This window comes from Marmota monax, unplaced genomic scaffold (assembly GCF_021218885.2).
Source record: "Marmota monax isolate L192 unplaced genomic scaffold, Marmota_monax_Labrador192_F-V1.1 WCK01_AAM20220418_F8-fsc00030, whole genome shotgun sequence".
In the NCBI taxonomy this organism is placed as follows: domain Eukaryota; kingdom Metazoa; phylum Chordata; class Mammalia; order Rodentia; family Sciuridae; genus Marmota; species Marmota monax.
Genome location: NW_026691988.1, coordinates 16,688,329 through 16,713,919, shown reverse-complemented (window position 1 = coordinate 16,713,919; position 25,591 = coordinate 16,688,329). Strand labels below are relative to the sequence as shown.

General features: G+C 36.0%; 1 protein-coding gene across 3 annotated transcripts in view; it reads right to left on the bottom strand.

The window, feature by feature from the left end:
• Grm1 (glutamate metabotropic receptor 1) overlaps window positions 1–25,591 on the bottom strand; it is a 386,960-nt gene that overhangs the window by 252,215 nt on the left and 109,154 nt on the right. For all 3 annotated transcript variants that reach the window (XM_058581872.1, XM_046448775.2, XM_046448784.2), the window contains one exon: window positions 24,461–24,710. In XM_058581872.1, coding sequence (XP_058437855.1) covers window positions 24,461–24,710 — 250 coding nt within the window. The remainder of the gene's footprint in view (window positions 1–24,460; window positions 24,711–25,591) is intronic.

The following is a 25,591-nucleotide window of genomic DNA, read 5'->3' as shown; positions in this document are numbered from 1 at the left end:
TGCCAGGCATGGCAGCCATTTTGCAGAGTCCACAACGAACCACCCTCCCTAGAAGAAATTAAATCAACATAGCTACTGCCCACCTTCTGTCAGCAACAAATAATACCAGTGGAAATACTTCTGAAGTGGGTTCTCTCAGTAATCCCTCTAGAGAAGCTTATAGAGGGAATGTTACTAGCTGAAAGTTACTGAAACCCCCTCCCTCTCACTATGAACAAGGGGAGTGAGGTGGAGCTGACCCAGGAGATAATTTACTCTGGCGGGGGGGGAGGTGCTAACTCTGGCCCAGAGATCAACACAGCCTCCATAGGAGTTCAGGCAAAGATGAGCCAACTGATACTACCCCCGTCATGGTGACAGGTAAAAACATGGTGAGCTGTAACAGCCAGGACAGAGGCTTCTGTGCCACAGACAACCTGTACCCTCAGGCCCCACAGTTGCAGGTAACCATCAAGTCTTAGCACTACCCCCCCAAATTCCCAGCAAATTGGAGTGGGCCAACAGACTTTCTATCTCAGTCACAGGGACTGTATCCAGATTATCCACATCAGCCAGGGAGGAGGCTTCTGCGCCAAAGACCGCCCACAGATAGCCCACAACCACAGGACCCACACTCATAGACAGTCACCAGGCTCTATGCCACTTTAAAAAAGACCCTGGGGCAGGGAGCAGATGCATAGCATCCTGAAGCTGTCAGTCCTGAGTCCTGCATCCTGTGCTATGCAGCACATAAAAACAAACCAGCAGACACAACACAGCACCCTTCAAGCATGCAGGCTCATGCCCCTGGGCTGACAAACAAGAACCACTAGTGAGAAATCCACAACAACAGGAAAATAGCTCCTGTGTCCCAGAACCTCTAGGAGAATCCAAAGCTTAAGAGTGATTTAGTCAGGGTTTTTTTTGCTGCTGTGATTAAAAACCTGACAAGAACAGTTTTGGAGGAGGAGAAGTTTATTTGGGGGCTCATGATTTCAGAGGTCTCAATCCACAGAAGGCTGGCTCCATTCCTCAGGGCTGGAAGTGAGGCAGAACATCATGGTGGAAGACTGTGGTGGAGAGAAGTAGCTCACATGGTGATCAGCAACCAAAGAGAGACACTCTAGTCACCAATACAAAATAAATACCCCAATTACCCACCTTCTCCAGCCACACCCTATCTGCCTTCAGTTATCACTCAGTCCCTTTCAGGGGATTAATGCCCTGATTGGTTTAAGGCTCTTATAACCCAGTCATTTCACTTCTAAGCCTTGCATTGTCTCACACATGAGCTTCCGGAGGACTCCTAAAATTGAAATCATAACAGTTCCCAAATCCTGATGAATCTAAACCAGGAAGACTCAATAATAAATTTCTCCACTTTGGCATGGTTTACTGTACATAGCTCTAATGTCAACTTTGATCTCACATATATTACTCTTCATTATGAATCAATAACTGTTCCCCTAGTATTGAATATTGTGCCCTCAACCCACTTGATTATATTTCTTCTAATGTTTTAAAGCATTAATTGGAATCATTCTCTCTTTCCCTAACTCAAATTTACACTTGTTCTTTTTAGCCCCTCTTTTCCCTTTTGTATTACCTGTTACTGCCTCATATTTCCCCAACCATATTTTCTTCTTTTTACCTTGCTTTGTGTTATTCACTTCTTTTTTCTTTTGTTTCTTCATCCAATCTTTTTTTCTCCCTTTAATATAAGAGTAATTATACTATCTTTAATAAATAATTTCTCAACCTATTCTAGAACATTACTACAATCTTACACCTGGATTAGGGTAACTGCAGAGAACATATCAACAAGTGTTTGTTTATCCTAAGGCTGATTATACAAGGCTTTGCTCTAAAATGACCGTAGTAAATAGGGTTTAGTGTCTTCCTTCACCTAGGACACTTAAAGAAACTTGCTAAATAGTCCCTTGCACAAAAATAGAAGTGATAATCCTTCTAGTAGATGAGTAGACTTAACAATCAGTATGAAAAAGGAAAGACACAAGCCACCCTAAACAGCCCACAAAACTTCAGTGACTGATTCCATTGACATCACAGTTGAGGAAATGTCAGAGAAAGACTTTTGACAAAAGTTCAATGTTAAAATGCATTATTTGCTACTGCCTCAAATTTCCCCAACCATAAAAAAGTTAAAAATTATGATGTTCAATGAGTTAAAAGAAGATGTAAGAAATGATTATATGGAGAAAAAGCAGGAAATAAAAGATAATTTCAATAACAAGATAGAGATTCTGAAAAGAACAAAATTACATTCCTGGAAATAAGAGACTCGATAAATCAAATTAAAAATTCAATAGGAGGCATCACCAATAGATTAGACCACTTTGAAGACAGATTCTCAGGCCTCAAAGACAAAGCATATAACCTTGAAAATAAAGCCAACAATAAAGAAATGATGTTAAGAGACCATGGCCAGATTTCAAGAAGTCTGAGATAAATTAAGAGACCAAATCTAAGAATCATTGGTGTAGGCAAAGGAACTGAAATACAAACTAAAAGAATTCACAACCTTTTCAATAATATAGTATTAGAAATTTTTCTAAACCTTAAGAACAAGATGGAAAGCCAAATATAAAATGTGTTTAGAACCTCAAACATGCAAGATAAAAAAATCTAAGTCACATTATAATTAAAATACCTAATATAGAGTATAAGGATAGAATTTTATCTAGAGCTGCATGAAAAAAAAATGACAGGTCATATTTAGAGATAAGCCAATAAGGGTTTCAACTGATCCCTTAACCTAAACCCCCAAAGCCAGAAGGGTTTGGAATAATATATGCCAAGAAAGAAAAATGGGTGACAATCACCAATACTATCCAGCAAAACTATCATTTAGAATTAAACACAAAATAAAAACTTTACATAATAAGCAGAAACTAAGGTAATTCCTAACCACTAATCGTGTACTACAAAACCTAATCAAATATTTCATGCAGAAGAAATGAAAAATAGAAATGAGAAACAGCATAGAGATGAATCTCAGTAAAAAATAGTAAAATAAAAGGAGAATAAAACCTGAATTAAGCATTAGAAATAAATCAAAATACCAGGAGATAAAAAATCATCTCTCAGTAATAATACTGGAAGTAAATGGTCTAAACTCTCCAAACAAAAGAGAGAGATTGTCAGAATAGATTTTAAAATAAATTCTAACCATATGTTCTTTACAAAAGACTCACCTTACAGGCAAATATACTCACAGAATGAAGGTGAAAGAATGGGAAAAGACATATTATGCAAATGGGGACCAAATGCAAGAAGACAAAGTAGACTTCAATCCAGAATTAGTCACAAGAGACCAAAGGTCACTTTATATTGGTTAATGGAATGATCTATCAACAAGATATAGTGATTGTAAACATTTATGCACCAAACATTGGTACACTTATGTACATAAAACATATCATTCTCAATATAAAGAATCAAATAGACCAAAATAGAATAAAACTGAGTGATTTCAACCTACCTCTCTCACCACCACATAGGTCATACAGATATAAACTAAGTAAAGTCTCTTGATAACTAAAAAATACTAGTAATCAAATGCACCTAACAGACATGTATAAAATATTTCATACATCAACATTCATCTTCTCAGAAGTACATGGAATTTCATCTAAAACAAATCATACTTAAGGGCACAAAGCAAATACCCCCCCCCCAAAAAATAGAGACAATTTCCTGTATCTTATCAAGTCATAATGGAATTAAATTAGAAATCATCAGGATTTTTAAAAAATAGAAATTTGTTTTAACATCTGGAGATTAAAAAACAAATTTTGAATGAGGAATGGAACAGAAAAGAAATTGGGGAAGAAATTAAAAGTTCTTAGGAAAAAACTGAGAATAGAATATGGCATATGGAAATCTCTGGGACAGTACAAAGGCAACTCTAAGAGGGAATTTTTTAGCACAGGATTCCTTCATTTAAAAAATAGATCTCTCACACACAACTGATGCTATACATCAAAGCCCTAGAAAAAGAACTAATTCCAAAATTAGTAGAAGACAGGAAATAATTAAGATTATAGTCAAAATTAATAAAATTGAGAATAAAAATACAAAAGAACAATGCAACAAAGAGTTGTTTCTTTCTATTTTTTTCCAGATTGTCAACTTTTATTAAAGCTTCTTCTTGTGGCAACCATACTAATTCACATGGATGCTTCAGGCCCATTATTAGTAACAGGATCATAAACACACAGGGTACTTTAAAGAATTGAGAGGCTGTTTTCCATGAATTCATCAGCATGTTGGGCACCAGTGCTTACAGATGCCAGGGATCAGGACTTCCATGGACCTGGAATTACATGCAATTCTCTTCTCTCTGGCTAAGGATACAGTGTTCTGTGGCAGGAACAGATATCCTGCATTAAGTGTGGTAGCTCTTAGTTTCTTAGCTTTTAGGGATAAGAGGTGGGACATCGTTCATTCCAGAAGCAGCTTGTGGATTTCAACAGACCTCTTATTTGCTTTCTTTTTTTCTGAATTTTTAAAAATTTTGATTTTTTATATATGACAACAAAATGCATTACAAATCGTATTACACATATAGAGCACAATTTTTCATATCTCTAGTTGTACACAAAATAGAGTCACATCCTCCGTGTCTTCATACATGTACTTACGGTAATGATGACCATAGCACTCCACTATCTTTCCTACCCCTATGCCCCCTCCTTTACCCTCCCACACCTTTTCCCCTTTGCCCTATCTAGAGTTCATTTAATCCTGCCATCCACACCGCACCACAGCATATTATGAATTAGCATCCTTAAATCAGAGATATCATTCAGCATTTGATTTTTTGGTATTGACTAATTTCACTTAACATTATATTCTCCAGCTCCATCCATTTATCTGCAAATGCCATAATTTTATTCTCTTGATGCTCCATTGTGTATATATACCACATTTTCTTTATCCATTCATCTACTGAAGGGCATCTAAATTGGTTCCTCAGTTTAGTTACTGTGAATTGTGCTGCTATAAACATTGATGTGGCTGTGTCCCTGTAGTATGCTGTTTTTAAGTCCTTTGGGCATAGACCAAGGAGTGGGATAGCTGGGTCAAATGGTGGCTCCCTTCTCAGTTTCCAAGGATTCTCCATACTGCTTTCCATATTGGCTGCACCAATATGGAAATCTGTAGTCCCACCAGCAATGTATGAGTATGCCTTTCCCCCCACATCCTCGCCAACACTTATGGTTGTTTGTATTCTTAATAGTTGCCATTCTAACTGGAGTGAGATGAAATCTTAGTTTTGATTTGCATTTCTCTAATTTCTAGAGATGTTGAACATTTTTTTTCATATATTTGTTGACTGATTATATATATCTTCTTCTGAAAAGTGTTCAATTCCTTGGCCCACTAATTGATCAGGTTATTTGGTTTTTTGATGTTAAGATTTTTTTAGTTCTTTATATATTCTAGAGATTAGTGCTCTATCTGACATGCATGTGGTAAGAATTTGTTCCCAGTTAGTAGGCTCTATATTCACCTCACTGATTGTTTCTTTTTCTGAGAAGCTTTTTAGTTTGAATCCATCCCATTTATTCATTCTTTTTTTAAATATTTGACACAACATCTTTGTTTGCAAGTGGTGCTGAGGATCGAACCTGGGCGGCACGCATGCCAGGCGAGTGCGCTACCGCTTGAGCCACATCCCCAGCCCCTATTGATTCTTGATATGAATTCTTGTGCTATAGGAGTTTTATTAAGGATGTTAGGGCCTAATCTGACATGATGGAAATTTGGGCCTACTTTTTCTTCTAATAGACACAGTGTCTCTGGTTTAATTCCTAGGTCTTTGATCCACTTTGAGTTGAGTTTTGTGCATAGTGTGTGTGGGGGGGGTGTTAATTTCATTTTGTTGCATATGGATTTCCAATTTTGCCAGCACCATTTGTTGAAGAGGCTATCTTTTCTCCAATGTATGTTTTTGGTGCCTTTATCAAATATAACTAAAATTATGTGGGTTACTCTCTATTCTGTACTATTGGTCTACAAGTCTATTTGGTGCCAATATCATACTGTTTTTGTTACTGTTGCTCTGCAGTATAGTTTAAGGTCTGGTATAGTGATGCCACCTGCTTCATTCTTCTTGCTAAGGATTACTTTAGCTATTCTGGGTCTATTATTTTTTCCAGGTGAATTTCAATACTTCTTTTTCTATTTCTGAGGCATTTCATTGGGATTTTGATTGGAATTGCATTAAGTCTGTATAGTGTTTTTGGTAGTATGGCCATTTTGACAATATTAATTCTGCCTAGCCAAGAACAAGGGAGATCTTTACATCTTCCAAAGTCTTATCTAATTTCTTTCGTTAGAATTCTGTAGTTTTTGTTGTAGAGGTCTTTGACCTCTTTCCTTAAGTTGATTACCAAGTTTTTTACTCTTTTTTTGATGCTATTGTAAATGGGGTAGTTTTCCTCATTTCCCTTTCAGAGGATTTGTCATTTATATACAGAAATGCCTTTGATTTATGGGTGTTGATTTTTTATCCTGCTACTTTGCTAAATTCCTTTACTAGTTCTAGAAGTTTTCTGGTGGAATTTTTGGGGTCTTTTATGTATAGAATCATATCATTGACAAATAGTACCAATTTGAGCTCTTCTTTACCTATACATATTCCTTTAATTTCTTTCATCTGTCTAATTGTTCTGGCCAGTGTTTCAAGAACTATGTTAAATAAAAGTGGTGAAAGAGGGCATCCCTGTCTTGTTCCAGTTTTTAGAAGGAATGCTTTCAATTTTTCTCCATTTAGAATGATGTTGGCCTGGGGATTAGTATAGACAACATTTATGATGTTGAGATATGTTCCTGTTATCCCTAGTTTTTCCCTAGAACATGAAGGGGTGCTGAATTCTGTGGAGTGCTTTATCTGCATCTATTGAAATGATTATAAGGTTCTTATCTTTAAGTCTATTGATGTGATGAATTACATTTATTGATTTCCTAATGTTGAACCAACCTTGCAATGCTGGAATGAACCCCACTTGATTGTGCTACACTCTCTTTTTGATTTGTTTTTGTATTCAATTTGCCAGAATTTTATTGAGAATTTTTGCATCTACATTCATTAGAGATATTGGTCTGAAGTTTTCTTTTTTTGATGTATCTTTGCCTGGTTTTGGAATCAAGATGATATTGGCCTCATAGAATGAGTTTGGAAGTGCTCTCTCTTTTTCTATTTTCTGAATTAAACTGAAGAGTGTTGGTATTAGTTCTTCTTCAAAGATCTTGTACAACTAGGCTGTGTATCCATCCAGTCCTGGGTATTTCTTGGTTGGTTGGCTTCTGATGGTGTCTTCTATTTTGTCACTTGAAATTGATCTGTTTAAATTGTGTACATCATCCTGATTTAATTTGGGCAACTCATATAACTCTAGAAATTTGTCAATGCCTTCAATATTTTCTATTTTATTGAAGTACAAGTTTTCAAAATAATTTCTAATTATCTTCTGTATTTCTGTAGTGTCTGTTGTGATATTTCCTTTTTCAACACATATTTGAGTTTCCTCTCTCCTTCTCTTCATTAGCATGGGCCTGTCAATTTTATTTATTTATTTCAAAGAACCAACTTTGTATTTTCTCAATTTTTTCAATTGTTTCTTTTGTTTCAATTTCATTCATTTCAGATCTATTTTAATTATTTCCTGTCTTCTACTGCTTTTGCTGTATATTTGTTCTTTTTCTAAGGCTTTGAGATGTAATGTTAAGTCATTTATTTGTTTACTTTTTCTTCTTTTAAGGAAGAAACTTTCCTCTTAGAACTGCCTTCATAGTGTCCCAGAAATTTCGATGTTGTATCTGTGTTCTTATTTACCTCTAAAATTTTTTTAATCTCCTCCTTGATGTCTTCTATAGCCCATTATTCATTCAGTATCTTATTATTTAGTCTCCAGGTGTTGGAGTAGCTTTTATTTCTTAATTTATCATTGATTTATAATATGGTTCTATTATGATCTTATAGAATGCAGGGTAGTATCTCTACTTTTTTATATTTGCTAAAAGTTTCTTTGTGACATAATATTTGGCCTATTGTAGAGAAGGATCCATGTGCTGCTGAGAAGAAAGTGTATTCTCTCATTGAAGGATGAAATATTCTATATATGTCAATTAAGTCTAAGTTATGATTGTATTATTGAGTTCTATAGTTTCTTTGTTTAGCTTTTGTTTGGAAGATGTATCTAGTGAAAGAGCTGTGTTAAAGTCACCCAAAATTATTGTGTTGTGTCTATTTGACTCTTTAACTTGAGAAGATTTTGTTTGATGAATGTAGATGCTCTCTTGTTTGGGAAATATATATTTATAATTATTAAGTCTTATTGGTGTATGGTTCCCTTGAGCATCATGTAGTGTCCTTCTTTATCCCTTTTGATTAACTTTAGCTTGAAGTCTAATTTGATATGAGGACGGAAACCCTTGCTTGCTTCCACAGTCCATGTGAGAGGTATGATTTTTCCCAACCTTTCACTTTCAATCTGTGGATGTCTTTTCTTATGAGACTAGTCATTTGAAGGCAGTATATTGTTGGGTCTTTTTTTTATCCAATCTGCTAGTCTACGTCTTTTGATTGTGAGTTTAGGCCTTTAACATTCAGGGTTATTATTAAGACGTTATTTGTATTCCCAGCCATTTTTGTTTATTTTTGGTATTTAATTTAACTTGGTTTCTCCTCTGATTAGATTTTCCTTTAGTGTAATACCTCCCTCTGCTGATTTTCATCATTGTTTTTTTTTTATTTCCTCTTTATGGAATATTTTGCTGAGGGTGTTCTGTAATGCAGGCTTTCCTGATGTAAATTCTTTTAACTTTGTTTATCATTGAAGGTTTTTATTTCATCATCAATCTAAAGCTTAATTTTGCTGGATATAAGATTCTTGGTTGGCATCTATTTTCTTTCAGAGCTTGGTATATGTTGTTCCACAATCTCCTGCCTTTGAGTGTCTGGGTTGAAAAATCTGCTGAGTTACAAATTTGTCTCCCCCAAATGTGATCTGATTCCTCTCTCTTGCGGCTTTTAAGATTCTATCCTTATTCTGTATGATAGGCATTTTCATTATAATGTGCCTTGGTGTAGATCTGTTGTTATTTTGTATATTTGGTGTCCTGTTAGCCTCTTGTATTTGGTTTTCCAATTCATTCTTCATGCTTGGGAACTTTTCTGATATTATCTCATTGAAGAGATTGTGCATTCCTTTGGTTTGAAACTCTGTTCCTTCCTGTATCCCAATAACTTAGATTTGGTCTTTTGATGTTGTCCCACAATTCTTGAATGTTCTGTTCATAGTTTCTTACCACATTCACTGTATGGTCAACTTTATTTTCCAGATTGTATACTTTGTCTTCATTATCTGATGTTCTTTCTTCCAAGTGATCTAGTCTGTTGGTTATGCTTCCTATTGAGTTTTTATTTGGTTTATTGTTTCCTTTATTTCAAGGATTTCTGACTTTTCTTTTTCAGAATCTCTTTCTCTTTTTTGAAATAATCTTTTGCAACCTGTATTTTCTCTCATATCTCCTTATTGGAGTGATCAATTTTTGCCTGTATTTGCTCATTTAAGTCATTCTTTAATTAATTATGAAACTTCTGAACTCCTTCTCTGACATTTCATCAACTTCACTGTCCATGGGTTCTGTTATTGTGTATCCTGGTTTGTTTGGGGCACTTTCTTCCCTTGTTTTTTCATGTTGTCTATGTGTCTTCCCTTTTTTGCAGTGTGGATCTGAGATATTACATTTTCTTCCCTATATTCTTGTAGTACCCATGCAGATTGTCTGTACCTCACCTTGATGTTAGGCTTCCAGACCCTGCTGGTGTCCCTCAATGAATGCTACTGCAACTAAAGGTGGTGGCAGCAATGGCCGAGGTAACTTGAGGTAATAGAGGAGGTGCTCCAAGATGGATGCAATCTCTTACAGAGATGGGGCTGAAAGGGTGGGCCTTACACTGTCCTTGGGGATGCCTGCTCTGAAGTGCAGCTGTTTCTAGGCCCTGTCTCTTGTCAAAAAGGTAGGGGGTACTTCGTGGGGAAGGCTGTGGTGATGTCTGTAGTGTCCCAAAATGGAAATGGATTAGGCTTGGGCTTCCAGCGGGGGGTGAACTTGGACTTACCCTGGGCCTGGGTCCCACATATGCCAGTGTGGGTGGATCTGGGCCAGGCCTGAGCTCCTGCCACAGGAAAAGGGCTCCTGTGCTGGAGCCTGAGCTCCGGCAGGTGTCTGCAGGTGGCAGGATGGACCTGGGCCTACTGTGGGCCTGGGTCCCGCACAGATTGGTGTGGGCAGATTTGGGATGAAGAGTTGGTTCTTTTAAAACATATACAAGATTGTTAAATCTTTAGCCAACCTAACCAAAAAGGAGAGAAACCCCAATCAACAAAATTAGAGATGAGAAAGGAGATGTCACCACAGACACTTCAAAACTCCAGAGAATCATTAGAAACTATTTTCAAAATTTATATACCAATAAACTAGGAAATCTAGAAGATCTGACAAATTTCTAGACACATATGACCAATCTGAACTGAACCATGATGAAGTAGAAAACTGAAGCAGACCAATATCAAGCAACAGTTGAAGCAGCAATTAAAAGTCTTCAACAAAGAAAAGCCTAGGACCAGATGGATTATCAAGTGAGTTCTACCATATATTTAAAGAAGAATCAATGCCAATTCTTCTCAAATTATTCCATGAAATTTAAAAAGAAGGAACACTGCCAAATTCATTCTATGAAGCCAGTACCACTCTGACACCAAAGCCAGACAAAGGTATATTAAGGAAAGAAAACTTCAGGCCAATATCCCTGATAAACATAGATTGAAAAATCCTTAATAAAATATTGGCAAAACATATTCAAAAACATATGAAGAAGATAGTATACCATGATTAAGTGGGTTTCATCTCAGGGATGCAAGATTAGTTCAACATATACAATTCAAGAAGTGTAATTCACAACATAAATAGAGTTGAGAATAAGAAACACTTATCATCTCAATAGATGTAGAAAAAAACATTCAACAAAATCTAACACCAAGGGGCTGGGGTTGTGGCTCAGTGGTGGAGCACCCACCTATCACATGTGAGGCCCTGGATTCGATCCTCAGCACCACATAAAAATAAAAAAATAAAATAAAGGTATTATGTCCAACTGCAACTAAAAAATATTTTAAAAAATCTAGCACCCATACAAGTGAAAAATGCTGGAGAAACTAGGGATAGAAGGAACTTACCCCAACAATGCAAAGGCGATGTGTGACAAAACCAAGGCCAACATCATACTGAGTAAAGAAAATCTTGAAGTATTTCCTTCTAAAATCAAGAACAAGACAAGGATGTCAACTCTTACCCATCTTATTCAACACAGGTCTTGAAACTCTAGTTGGAGCAATCAGTCCAGAGAACAATATTAAAGAGATACAAATAGGAAAATAAGAAGGTAAAGTATATCTGTTTGCCGAAGACATGATCTCATGTTGAGAAGATCCCAAAAAACTGCAACAGATGGTTTCTAGAGCTGACCAAAAAAATTAACAAAGTATCAGGATACAGGATCAATACACATAAATCAATTGCTTTTTTATATTCCAACTATATATTTTATATTATATATATTATATATTCCAACTATATATTTCTGCTATAAAAATGAATCATGAAAATATTCCATGAGAAAAACCTCAAGAACTAAAATAAAATACTTGGAAATTAATCCAACCAAGGAGGTGAAAGACTTCTACAATGAAAACTATAGAACACTGAAGAAAGAAATTGAAGATCTTAGATGATGGAAAGACCTAACATGTTTTTGTATAAGCATAATTAATATTGTCAAAGTAGCCATCTTACCAAAAGTGTTGTAGAGATTCAGTTCAATCCCCCTCAAAATACCAATGACATTCTTCCCAAAACTGGAAAAAAAATAGTCCTAAAATTAATTTGGAAGAATAAGAGACCCAGAATAGCCAAAGTAATTCTGAGCAAGAAGAGTGATGCTGAAGGCATCAAAAAACTGAGCTTCAACTTACACTACAGAGCTACAGTAACAAAAGCAGCATGGTACTGGTACCAAAATAGACATGAAGACCAATGGAATAGAAGACTGACAAGTCCACAAGAATATAGACATCTGAAACTTGACATTGATGACAAAAACATATGTTGGTAGAAAATAGCCTTTTTAACAAATGCTGCTAGAAAAACTAGATATTTATGTGTAGAAGAATAAAATTAGATACTTATCTTTTGCCCTGCTTAAAAGTCAACTTGAAGTGGATCAAAGTTCTAGGAATTAGACCAGAAATTTTGCAATTGCTAGATGAAAACATGGTGTCAGCATTCAGACATATTGGCACAAGCACCAACTTCCTTAACAAGGCTCCTAAAGCATAAGAAATAAACCCAAGAATCAATACACAGCATGAAATTAATGTTTCTGCACAGCAAAATGAATGATTAAGAATGTGAAGAAAGAGCCTACATAATGGGAGAACATCTTTACCAGCTGCTCCTCCAACAGGGAATTTACATCCAGAATATATAAAGAACACAAAAACTGAACACCAAAAAGAAGAAAACCCAATTACTAAATGGGCAAAACAACTAAACAGATATTTCTCAGAAGAAGAAATACACATTGTCCACAAATATATGAGAAATCATCAACTTCCCTAGCAATCAGGGAAATGTAAATCAAAAGCACATTGAAATTTCATCTCAAACTACTCAGAAGGGTAATTATTAATAACACAAACATTAACAAATTCTGGCAAAGTTAATGGGGGAAAGGTGCACTCATACTTTGTTGCTGGGACTGAAAATTAGTACAACTCCAGATAGTAGTATAGAGAGTCCTCTAAAAACTAGAAAGGGAACCACTATATGACCTAGTTATCCCACTCCTCAGTATTTATCCAAAAGAATTAATATCACTATACTACAGTGATATAGCTAAATCAATGCTCATAGCAGCATAACTCATAACAGTTTAGTTATGCAACCAGCCCAGGTGCCTGCCAACAGATGAATGGATAAAGATGTGATATATTATACAATGAAGATTTACTCAGCCCTCATGTAAAATGAAATTATGGCACTTGAGGGTAAATGGATAGAACGAGAGAACATTATGCTAAGTGAAATAAGCCAGGTTCAGTCGGCCAAGGGTCAGAGCCTTTCACTTACATGTGGAAGCTAAACCAAAATAAGAAGAAAAAAATAATAATAGGGGAGGGAAAATCCAAATTGAGGGAAAGGAATGACAGATGAGAAAAGAAGAATGGTGAAATGAAATTGACAAACTATGCTATGTACATGTATGATTGTACCACAGTGATTTTCACCTTTATTTGTATCTATAGAGCACTAATTAAAAGAAAACTATAAATGAATAGAAGAAAAACCAGTAGATAAGAGGAAGGAAGAGGGAAAAGAAAGGGGAAGTATTCGGGACTGAAGTGGAACAAATTATATTTCATGCTTGTATGATTATGTCAAAATGAACACCACTATTATGTATAACCATAATGTACTAATAAAAAGAAAGATCTCAGGTCTTTCCCTAACTTGTGATGTGCACAGATGTGGAAAGAAACTACCACTGAGCACAGTGGCACATGCCTGTAATCCCAGGTGCTCAGGAGGCTGAGACAGGAGGATCACAAGTTCAAAGCCAGCCTCAGAAACTCAGCAAAGCCTAAGCAACTTAACAAGAACCTGTCCCAAAATGAAAAAATAAAAAGGGCTGGGGATGTGGCTCAGTGTTGAAGCTCCCCTGGGTTCAATCTCCAGGACAAAAAAGAAAAAGAAAAAATATAAAAAAGAAGCTACCCAATGCTGGAGAAAAACTCAATAGAAAATATAGACCAAACAAATCTTGGAACTTAGACAAAACTGGGAATAGCTCATGTTTTCAAAAACTGCAATGGAAAGGCTATTGTGGTAAGATAGACAAGGACATTTAAACAGCTATTCTAAATGTATCCTGAGTATCATAAAAAGTGGAGAAAAACATGACCAAATTAAAAGAAAAAAAGTAAGCAAAGACCACAAATGTAATTTTTAGAGATGAAAATACAACATCCAACATAAAGGATACACATAATGGGATTGAGACTGCATTAGACACTGAAAAAGAAATGACCAGTCAGTGAAACTGTTGAAAATGAAAGAGGAAAAAAGATAAAAAAAATTCCCATAATTTCCCTATGTAAAATATCAAGATTTCAAGCACACATATGAATGAAGTTTCAGGAAGAAAAGTACTTCAAGGATAGAAATAATATTCTAGGAAATGATGACCATTTTCCAAATTCAGTTTTTAAGAAAGTATAAGCTCACCTAAAAAGCCTTTTAAAAATCACAACATAAATATAAGGAAAGTTAGATTGAGGCTTATTATAATCAAATTACAGAATAATAATAATGATAAAGAAACATGCTTAACAGCAATAAGATACAATAACATATGTCAGAGGAACAAAGATAAGAATCATGGCAGATTTCTCATGATAGGCTATGCAAGTGAAAATATAATTGAGTAGTAGCTCTAAAATATTGAGACTATAAATCAGCTATCTACCCAGAATTCTATAGCAGGGAAAAATTTGTAAACTAAGAGAAAATGGAAACATTTTCTAATAACAGAAACATAGACAGAATTTGTTTCAGTACAAAATAAAGTACCCTGTAAGTAAAGTTAAAGAAAATTTGTCAGAGAGAAAGAAAACAATCCAGATGATAATATGGATCTCCACAAAGAAATGAAGAAGGTCAAAACAGTAATTATAGAAGGTATTTTTCTCATTTTTGACATCTTAAACAGATAAGCATTCAAGCAAAACTATTTAGAGTTTAATAATAAATAATAATTTAAAATAAGGAAGGGGGATAGAAAATTACACACACATAAACACACACACACACTTGTCATTTAAAAATATATATGTGTACAATTCCTCAGAAAATTAAAACCAAGAAATGAGCCAAATTGTCCATGACTGGCAGTGTTCTCTAGGCTGTGCAGCAGGAAAATGGACTATGTAGATATATAATTTTCAATTGTTTTCAGCAAAATAACAAGTTACTTCCATAGAGAAATAACAGTCCTTCCAATGAAATGTTCTAGAACAATTAGATACTTAAGAAAAAAATAACTCCCTCTTATCTCAACGTATACAAAAACTAAGTTCAAATGACTATTATATTCAATAAAAGGGTGAAGATTCTAAAACTTCTAGAAATTTTTTGACCTTGGAGTCACATACATAAACCATAGAAGAAGAATTTGACAGCTATACTTTGTCAAAATTAGAAAGACTTCATCTTCTTCCAGAGACATTAATATAAAATTAAAATTTCAGAAGCATACAGAGAGAAAATACTTGCTGTAGATATATGTAAGAAATAATTTTTGTTTAGAAATTCTAAACAACTTTTACAACTCCACAACAGTAAGACAAACAACCCATAACAAAATGAACATAAATGTTACAAGATACTTCACCAAAAAAGATATTAAAATGGCAAATAAGTACATAAAAGTATTCAACACTATTAGTCATTAGGAAAATGCAAATTAAAACCACAAAGAGTTGCCACTATACACCCACTAGAACAGCTAAAAGTAAAAAAGACTGACAATACTATTTTGGTGAAGATGTGGAGGATTTAGAACTCTCATACATTGCTGATGGAACTGCAAAATTGTACAGACACTTTGGAAAACACTTAGGCAGTTTGTTATACAGTCACTTATAAAGTTAAACATTTATGACCCATAATCTCACATCTATATATGTCCTAAAGAGAATAGAAAATATAAATCCACACAAGACTTGTACATGAATGTTCATAGGGGCATACTCAGAATAGTCAAACTGGAAACAACCTAAATGACCATCAACAGGTGAATGAATAAGCAAATCAGGCACATCCACACCACTAGAATACTACCCCATAATAAGGAGGAAACTAGCAATACCCCTAACCGTGTGAGTCTCCAAAGCATTTTTCCAATTGAAAAAAATCATGCACAAAACATTGTATTCTTCATGACTCCCTCTACATGAAATTCTAGAACAGGCAAAAGTGTAATGACAGAGAGCAGATCAGCTGTTTCATCTTTCCAGGGACTTGGGAGGAAAGACTGACAAGCAGCACTAGAGAATGTTTTGCAGAGATGCAATGCTCCATCTCATGATCGTTGGGGTACTTATATCACTACATAAAGCTGGAAAAACTCAGAGAAGAATACACTTAAAAATGGTGAATATCAATAAAACTGATTTGAAAAGTACATATAAAGTCTTTAGTTCCTCTCCAATCACATTATATAAGTATCTGACGGAGGTGAAGCCAAGAAACTAAAGATTTTTAAAACCTTCCCAGTTTTATGATAGGTAGACAAGCAGCTATAATAGGGAACAACTTTAGGAGCAAGTCATCCTTTGGACTCCAATTCTGATAAATAGCAAGAGAGATTATTATGATATCTCAATTTATGATCAGGAAACCCTAGGAATTAGAGATGACCAAAGCTAACCCTACCACATGCTTAAATGCATCTTGATTAGTCTGAAAACTGTAACATGACTCTGTTTTCAGGGGGCAAATCGGGTTGACCATATTGGACAGCAGAAGACAGAAATACAGGGTATAATCAGAGCTGCAAATAGTGTTTATTGTTACTATTATTTTTATTACTCTCAAAAATATCTGTACTTTAAAACAAAAATCCTAAAGATAAATAAATTTCAAGAAACAAAAAAATAGCTAAAATGAAGGAAGGACAGGCAGTGGAGTTAAAATTCATTTTTGTCTTCCTGTTCAAATATCCTATAAGCAAGTCCTGCCTAGTACAAAACACTGATCTCAGCATCATAGGATAATGTCTCTGAAGTCTTATTCACCACACACAAAAAAAATGTCATTTGCTAATAAATGAATGGAACTGGAGAACATCATGCTAAGTGAAATAAGCCAGACTCAGAAAGTCAAAAGTCGAATATTTTCTCTCATAATCCAAAATAAGGGTGCTGAGAGGGAGAGAGAGAGAGAGAGAGAGAGAGAGAGAGAGAGAGAGAGAGAGAGAGAGAGAGAGAGAGAGAGAAAAGAGGAAGGGAATTCCATCAAAACTGAAGAAAGTTCAGGGGATTGAGGGGGAGAAAGAAGGGAAGAACAGTGTAATGAATCTGACCTAACTTTCCTGTGTACGTATATGAATATACCACAGTGAATATCACCATCATATATATCCACAAGACACCAACTGAAAACAGAAAAGAAAAAGGCAAGTAACAGAAAGATCAATAGAGTAGAGGGAAGGAAACCAGGAAAGAGGGGAGGGAAAGTACTGGGGACTGAATTATAGCAAATTATATTCTATGCTTTCATAATTATGTCAAAATGAATCCTGATGTTATATATTTAAAAAATGATCCAAGTCACCACCAATAAATTTGACTTGAGGGTTTGAGGTGAGGTCCAGGGTCTTATTTTCAAGCATCCCTGCTGATTGTCATGTGTGACCAGTAAGGGAAGTGACTGTCAAGGGGATAACAGAAAGGTATTAAGATAAATTCTCTTGTTGTTTCTGACTAGCCTCCAGGACAAAATGAACTCTTAAAATGACTTCCTTTTTTTTAACAGTGTTTTTTTTTCTTTAATTTTTATTGTTGGTTGTTCAAAACATTACATAGTTCTTGACAAATCATATTTCACCCTTTGATTCAAGTGGGTTATGAACTCCCATTTTTACCCCGGATACAGATTGCAGCATCACATCGGTTACACATCCACTGTTTTACATATCGCTATACTAGTGTCTGTTGTATTCTGCTGCCTTTCCTATCCTCTACTATTTTAAATCCACTCAAATAAAGCAGTGCCCCCTAGATATGGAAGGCATCTAAAATCCTCTCCTTCAGCTTTTGTAAGACCCTTACATCAAAGCAGAGACTAAGGGAAGGGAGCCTTTCTGTCTTCAGGTGTCTATTGTCTGAAACATGGGAATAGGTATTCACATAAAGAAAGGGTTACAAATAATTACAAATTATACTGAAAACCAGTCTCTCCAATTATTGTAGAAATCCTGAGTATTTCTGTGTCTGAGATCTATGATCAAAATATAAGTCAATTTCCTACAAATAATGTTGATTCTGCAGGATACTCCAAACTAAATTACCTCTCCAATCCTAGTACATGTTTCACAGAGTCTTTTTCTGGAAGAGTAATCTTCCACAGAACATTCATTAATCTGCCTTTAAGCAGGAGTCTTTCAAGGAAAGAGCAAACTATTAAAGATTTGTGATCATTTTCCACCCTTGGTAGCAGAGAGGAGGTCAGGTTATATATCTGTAAGCCATAACGATTACACATCAGAAAATTCTCAAGGGTCTTTCTGGCCTCTTGATTATAATCCATATTTGAGGATGTCATGCTTCATTGAAATTCCACATTTATTTTAAAGCTCTTAACCTCTGCAATTTTGCCTAAAGGTTGAAAACTTTTGATTTTTCCTATAATGGAAAAATGAAATCTGAAGTAATTCATTTTTCATTTAAAAATTTTTATGGAAACATAATACCATGGAATATCATTTTGTATTTCAAGGGTATAGAGGTCACTTTTCCAAATTTGTGTTTAGGTTATGAAAGAAAAAAAATTAAAAAAAAAAAAAGATATAGTGAAAAGCAAGATTTTCAGTGGTTTTAAAATCAAACTATAGACTTCTTTCCAAATAAAGCAATTTCTCCATTCCAATTTTTTTAAATTTGTGTCTAATGTGTTTGTTGTGTATTCAATTCCAAAGCATGCTGTTTGTATTTTCTTGGATCAAATTTTAGATAAAAGGCAGGCTTTGGTATTTCTCTGTGGTAATAGATGATGGGAAGCCGGTCTCGTAGGTGAGGAAATCAAAGAATGGGAGAGACAATAGACAAAATTTTTGAAATGGAAGAACCATATACTTATCATTTCATTGGCCAGGATATGCTAGAGAGAGAGAAAGGATGAAACAGAAAGTTATTAACTTCATTGTTTTCATTGAATGTTTATTTTGGATAGTAGAGAAATTAGATGTAGTCATAATCCAACAAAAGGGATTAACAAATATATAAATAAACATTCTATACCTAATATAATTTGGATAATCAGAGATCCCTAACAAGTTAGAATATAAATTCATTGTAAGGTCTTCCCAAGAGAAACCCAGGGCAAAGGTGCAGGGTGCCAACACTATGCACAGAACTAAAACCAAGGGGTTCTTTCTTATCCTCAGGAGCATGTCTTTAGAGGTCTGACATCCCCACAAGGAACCTACTAATGAAGCTCAGCTATGATTTCCCAGGCAAGCAAGCATTTTGTGACAAGGAAATACAACTTAAAAGGTAGGTGCATATAAGTTCCAATTTTAGAGATAAATTCTAGAATCAGAAGCTGATTGAAGAGCATCAAACCTTACCAAACTAAGTGATATATAAAAGGGAAATTGGTGATCATACATGAGGCCACCTGCTCTGTCATTCTCCAAGCTTTCTGACATAATCAATGGATAGTTACAATGCCAAGAACATTCTAGGTACAATGAGGAAGTGAATAACCACAGAAGCTCTTTATCTTCCCATTGGGTTATGTCCTGATAAACTCATTATTAAGTTGAAAACATTGTTCAGTTATAAATGAGTTTAATATGCCTGTGTTAGCTTTCAGTCATCATAATGAAATCCCTCAATTAATCAACTTATAAAGAGAAAAGAGTTAGTCTGAGTCTCAGTTTTGGAGGTTCTAGTTGGTCTAATTGATTTGTGCCTATGGCAAGGCAGTACATCATGGTGGGAGCAGAGAGCATGTCATAGCAAAACCACTCACCTCACCAGGAAGCAAAAGGCAATGAGGAAGATTTCAGAGTTGCACAGTCCTCGTAGGGACCATACCTGCCATGACCTAAGGACCACCCACAGGCCCTACTTCTCAAAGGTTCCACCAACTCCTGATAGTACTGCCCTGGGGACCAATCCTTTAATGCATGAACATTTGGGGGAACATTTAAGATCCAAACTATAGTAATACCTAACCTACTCAATGTCAAAGTTCAGCAACAATGTGCTTTGTAAAACCTCAGTTGTTTGCTTTCGTGATCTCATGACTGTCTGGGAGCTGTGGCTCTGCATTATGAAAGAAAACTGGATTGCACATTATTTGCCCAAGAAAAGATCAAAATTCAAAATTCAAATTATGGTTGCCACTGATTGTGTATCACTTTCACAGAACTGTGATTCTGAAAAATCCTAAGTTGAACCATAGTTAAGTTGGAAAACATCTTTATATGAAACCTGCTTCCAAATTTTGAGGAGGTTGCAATTCACTACTTAATAACCTATGTGGTGATATGGAGTCATAGTAAGTTTTAGTCTTATCTCTACCACTTATTAAATTTAAGAATTATGGGTAATAGTTTAACTTTTCTACCTTTTAAACTAACCTTTTAGGGTTTTTAGGAATGCAGATTTCACAGATTAAAAGCCTGGTACATACCAAATCCTTAACAAATAGGAGCTATAATTATGTGTTCATGCACATAAATTATTTTTTTTACTTTCTTCAAGTAAAAGAATATAAGAATTAGAATGGATCCATCGGTTCCCCATTAGAATTGTAATAATTATAATTTAGAATTTCAGAGAACTACCATTCATTTATTCCAAATTGGCTTCTACATAAGTGCAGTTCCATAGATAAAGGATGGTGTACAAAAAGAAAGCTATTGTGGAGTCTCAGGTTAAGATAGAAAAAAAAAGCTTTTAAAAGATTAAATTAAATGTCACCTTTATGAAACCATCATCTAAAATATTTAATACCAGAAGAGAAATAAAATGGATTCAAAAAAATAGAAAATAATTGGAAATGGAAAATAAATTTCTCATGGGATATAGATAGTTCAGTTAACTTTCCCCCAAAAAAGTGAATCTAAACAATGAAATAAATCTCTGGAAGGAAGAGCACATTGAAAGGAAACTAATGTTAATGCCAATGTCTCTTAACAAAACATTAGCAGTTTGACATGCAGTAAAACTTACTAATTAGCAGCACAGATTCTGAAGTCTCAGTGCTGAGGTTCAAATCCCAACTCTGGCTCTGCAGCACTCTGACAAGTTTCTTAACTTCTTCATACATCAAAATGAGAATGGTACTAGTACCTATTTCATCACATGTTTGTGTCAATTTTGTGAGTTATTATACACTAAATGTTTAGCATAGTGCCTGTCATACAGCGAGTCCCAAACAGATGTCTGCAGCAGCTGTATCGCTATATCATTATAGCTAATATCATAAATATTCATTAAATAGAGAATGTTTCATCATATCTGAGAACTTCCTTTGTTAAAATTCTGTTTTTCTACCATTGTTGTTTACTAGTCTACTAGGAATAGTCCCCAATTTACAATGGCTCAACCAACTTATGATTTTATGATGGTAAAAAAGCAACACATTCAGTAGTATTTTGATCTCTTCTCAGGCTGGCTTTGTATGGGACAATAACTCTCTTGTGATGCTGGGCGTTGGCATGAGCCCAGCTCCCAGTCAGCAGCAGGGTACCAAAGGTAAACAACCAACCCTAATCTATAGCACTCTTTCCTGCTATAGTGTTTGGCAGATTAGATACATTCAATGCATTTTCAACTTGTGTGGATTTTATTAACCTAATATTGGATTTATTGAGAACTTGGGAGTCTGAGGCAGGAGGATTACAAGTTCAAGGCCAGCCTCAGAAACTTAGTGAGGCCCTAAGCAGCTTAATCAGACCATGTCTCAAAAAATAGAAAAGTATTAGGGATGTGACTCAATTTTAAAGCATTCCTAGGATAAATTTCATATAGATAAATAGATAGATGATAGAGATAGATAGACAGAGATAGAGATACACATATATATTGCAATCTACACCAGAACTTACTGCTAATCTTCACCTGTATGAACAGAGTTCCATCACCACCTACACATTACTCTCTGTGAATCTGGCAGCAACCAGAACCATACTATGCACTACAAAGGAAAACAAAGGGCTCCTAACCTTAAGGGGGTTCATCTCTTGGTAGGAGAATCCCTTTTAAATGTGAGAGGGATATTTGACAATATTACTCAGGTAGCTGGAGGTTGCAGCTTGCAGTTAAAATGGAATAATGCAGGACATATCAACTGAAACAAGGGAACCAAGTCCACTGGCATGAGTGACAGAGCAGCATTTAGGATAATCTCCCCCACAAAAAGAGCTAATCAATCACCTGAAGGGAAGGTTAATTCTAAACTCCCTGTCAACTCATGTCTGGAGCTTAGAGAAGGGAGAGAGAACTGATTTAAAAAAAATGTAAAAGGGTGTTCTCTTCAAAGTCCTCTAAGATATGGTGGGGGGGGGGGGGAGATACAGCACATTTTGATAGATTCTCATGGAAAATGGCCTAGAAAGATAGACACTTGCCCTCACTGTGGTAGAGTGTGGTATGGCTTTGACGCATCAAGAAATCTAGACATTGATGGCAGTAACCATGGGTACAGGGAACAGTGTTCTTGAAAGCTCACATGTTCACTATGACAATAGTTCCTTAAGACTTGTTGGTAGATTCTAGCAGAGGTGGGACAGGCAAGAAGAGGAGCAGAAGTAGGCATCCCATGTGACTGACCTCTTCAATGAGCAAGTGCATGTGAGAATCTCAAAAATACTAGCATAAACCCAACAGCCTTATAATGCCAGGTAAACAGGAGTCAGAGGGGCTTAAGAGTACATTATTATCCTTGCCAAGTTTTAAAACAATAATGAGGAATTCTTCATACTCCAGTTACTCACTGCAGAATTTTGTATAATTATCTTTCACAATTAAGCATTATTTATAACCCAAAGTTTATATATTTGCCACATCTCTTCAAGACCTCTACAATTAAGGTAGATAGCCTCTGAGGGTATAAAAGAGAATAAATTCAACAAAAGAGGCTATTGTTTTAAAAATTATAAACAGAAAAAAATTTTAAATAAGCACATTTCATAAAAGCAGTCATTTTACAAAAGCAATGGAAAGGACTGAATATCTGTGCACCATCTGTCCTAGCGCATATATTAAGAACACTATTCCGAGTAACACTTCAACAATGCTGCTTACATTCTTTTCGCTCCTAAAAGAAGTATTACTCCTTCTTTATGTACTTCTTCTTAAAGGACCTGCTCTCTTATGACCATTTGCAGGGGCTTCACACAACTGCTTCATGTAGAAGAAGCCAAATTGAATCTTAGTGCTAGTGTGCCAATCTTATTCAAATTCAACATTTTCTTAACCTTGAATTCTAGTTTGACCTTGCCTCAACACCTCTTCATTCTTGGAGAGCATCTCCTTGTTTCTTTGTTCCTGTGTTTGTATTTGTACCCTACCTCCTTCTCTAAAGCCTCTGAAATGTCACATGCCTCTAATCCCAGATGGTGATAAGTTTGGTCTTACTACCATCATAGTCATTACCACAAGCTCAGGACAGAAGAGGAAAGTCCATTGAGAACATGCTCACAACTCCTACCCAGCTTCCAAGAGAAGTTGATGGTAGCTGAGGTTCTTCAGGAGGTGCAACATGATTGTATTCTAGCCAGTAGAGGAGATAAGAGGGGGCACTGAGATCAGGCAGATGACTGTGGAAGTGTTGAGGATCAGTGGAGCCTTTCATTCAGGTGGAGTCAGTGGGTTCCTTGAAAAACTTGAGTATTCTTTTATGTAATATTAGAAGATGGCAAAATAAACAAGATACCTGATAGGTCAAAAACACTATGAAAAATATAATGGTACTGAAACCTATCTCTACATAAGACATATAATCTAGCAAGAGAGCAGAGACTTAGTAACCTACCATGCAATTCCAGACATCACATGCCAAAAACATCACAATTAGCTACTTCATAAATGTGATGGATTATATTATCAAGTTCCAAAGTTCAGCTTCATGTCTTCACTTAGTTAAATTTCAAATCTTAATATGCATTTTCTATTTTCACTGCTGCCCTCCTCCCACCAGTATCCCAGTAAGATGCCTATGCTTAGAAAGTATGAAGACATAAGCCATTGGTTGGGAGGTGGAGGAAGTAAATGAAAAAGAAGGATTCCACAGGACGAGACAATTCCAGCAAACAACTTCCCATATTTTTTCTTAAAGAATCTCATCAGCTTGTTATTTATTGTGCTGCTCTTGTCTCTCAGGAAGACAGATGCCAGTAGCCCTACTCTCAATGAGACCCCAAACAGGTGTTCAGGTTAGCCCTGCACACCTTACCTGTTTTGGAATCAGAAATTTCAATAGAAAGCAATCATACATGTGCCAAAGTGTGTGTGTGTGTGTGTGTGTGTGTGTGTGTGAGAGAGAGAGAGAGAGAGAGGGAGAGAGAGAGAGAGAGAGAGAGAGGCAGACTTACCTCCCAATAAGTGAGAACTCGCCCACAACACCGAGGCGCCGCATGGCACTTAGGAGTCCTCGCACAGTCATGCCCTCGCAGAAGCACACCACCACTCTGGCTTTGGGAAGCCGCTCTCGGAGCTTGCGCAAGAGTCGGTCAAAGCTCTTCTCGCCAGCATTGCTGTAGATTTTGTCTGAATGGGCGATGCAGAGGCCTTCCTGGGCAGCCAACTCTTTGAAAGCATCCATTCCACTCTCCCCGTAATTCCCTGTCCAAAAACAATCAGCAGATAGATGTTCAAGACTACCGTGACAGAAACAGCACTTGCAAACTGCAATAAGGACTCCTTAGTTGCTGGGAAGGGAGAGGGTAGACTTGCTAAATGAATTCAAATATGACTGAAACTGAAGGAAGATCTGGGCAGATCAAAAGGAATAATCAAATGTGACCAATCAACTCTATGAATATGATGAGAAATTACGTGAGCTAGGCATCCACGATGAAACAAGTTTTGTGAAATAAAGGACTGCTGCTCTATTTTACAGTCATGATTAATTGTGTTTGTCCCGGACTTTAACTGTGTGGGAGACAGCAGCACATTGGGGTAGGCAGGTCAACTGGCTTCAGCTGGCCGCCAGGTTAAGCGGTAGACACTCAGCCTTTCCATGAAGAGTGAGCTCTCAAAGCAAATGGAACACCTGGCCTGGCCGGAGGTAAGTAGACAAGAAACAGTTGCTGGGTTTAGTCAACATCCACCACCCTCTGCTGAAATGATGGAAGGATGGGAGATTTTTATGTTATATCATTCTCATGATAAAATTACTTTAATCAGTGAAGTAAAATAAATATCACACTTCACCATTTTTCCCTTCCTCTGCGTCACTGATGATATAACCTTCACCTTAGGGGCTTCTATAGCACCTCCACTCTTCTAGGTTTGGGGACACTGATACCTGTGTGGATGATGTACTTACTAACATATCCTCACAGTCCCTCATTGATATTTTCTGTAACTCACCTACTTCCATGGCCACACTTCTGACCTTGTTATGACAGATGTCTATAATATCTCTAAATGTGGATATCAAACATCCCAGTCTCTGTTTATGTCCTCTTATCATTCAAGCTCATATATTCCACTACACCTAC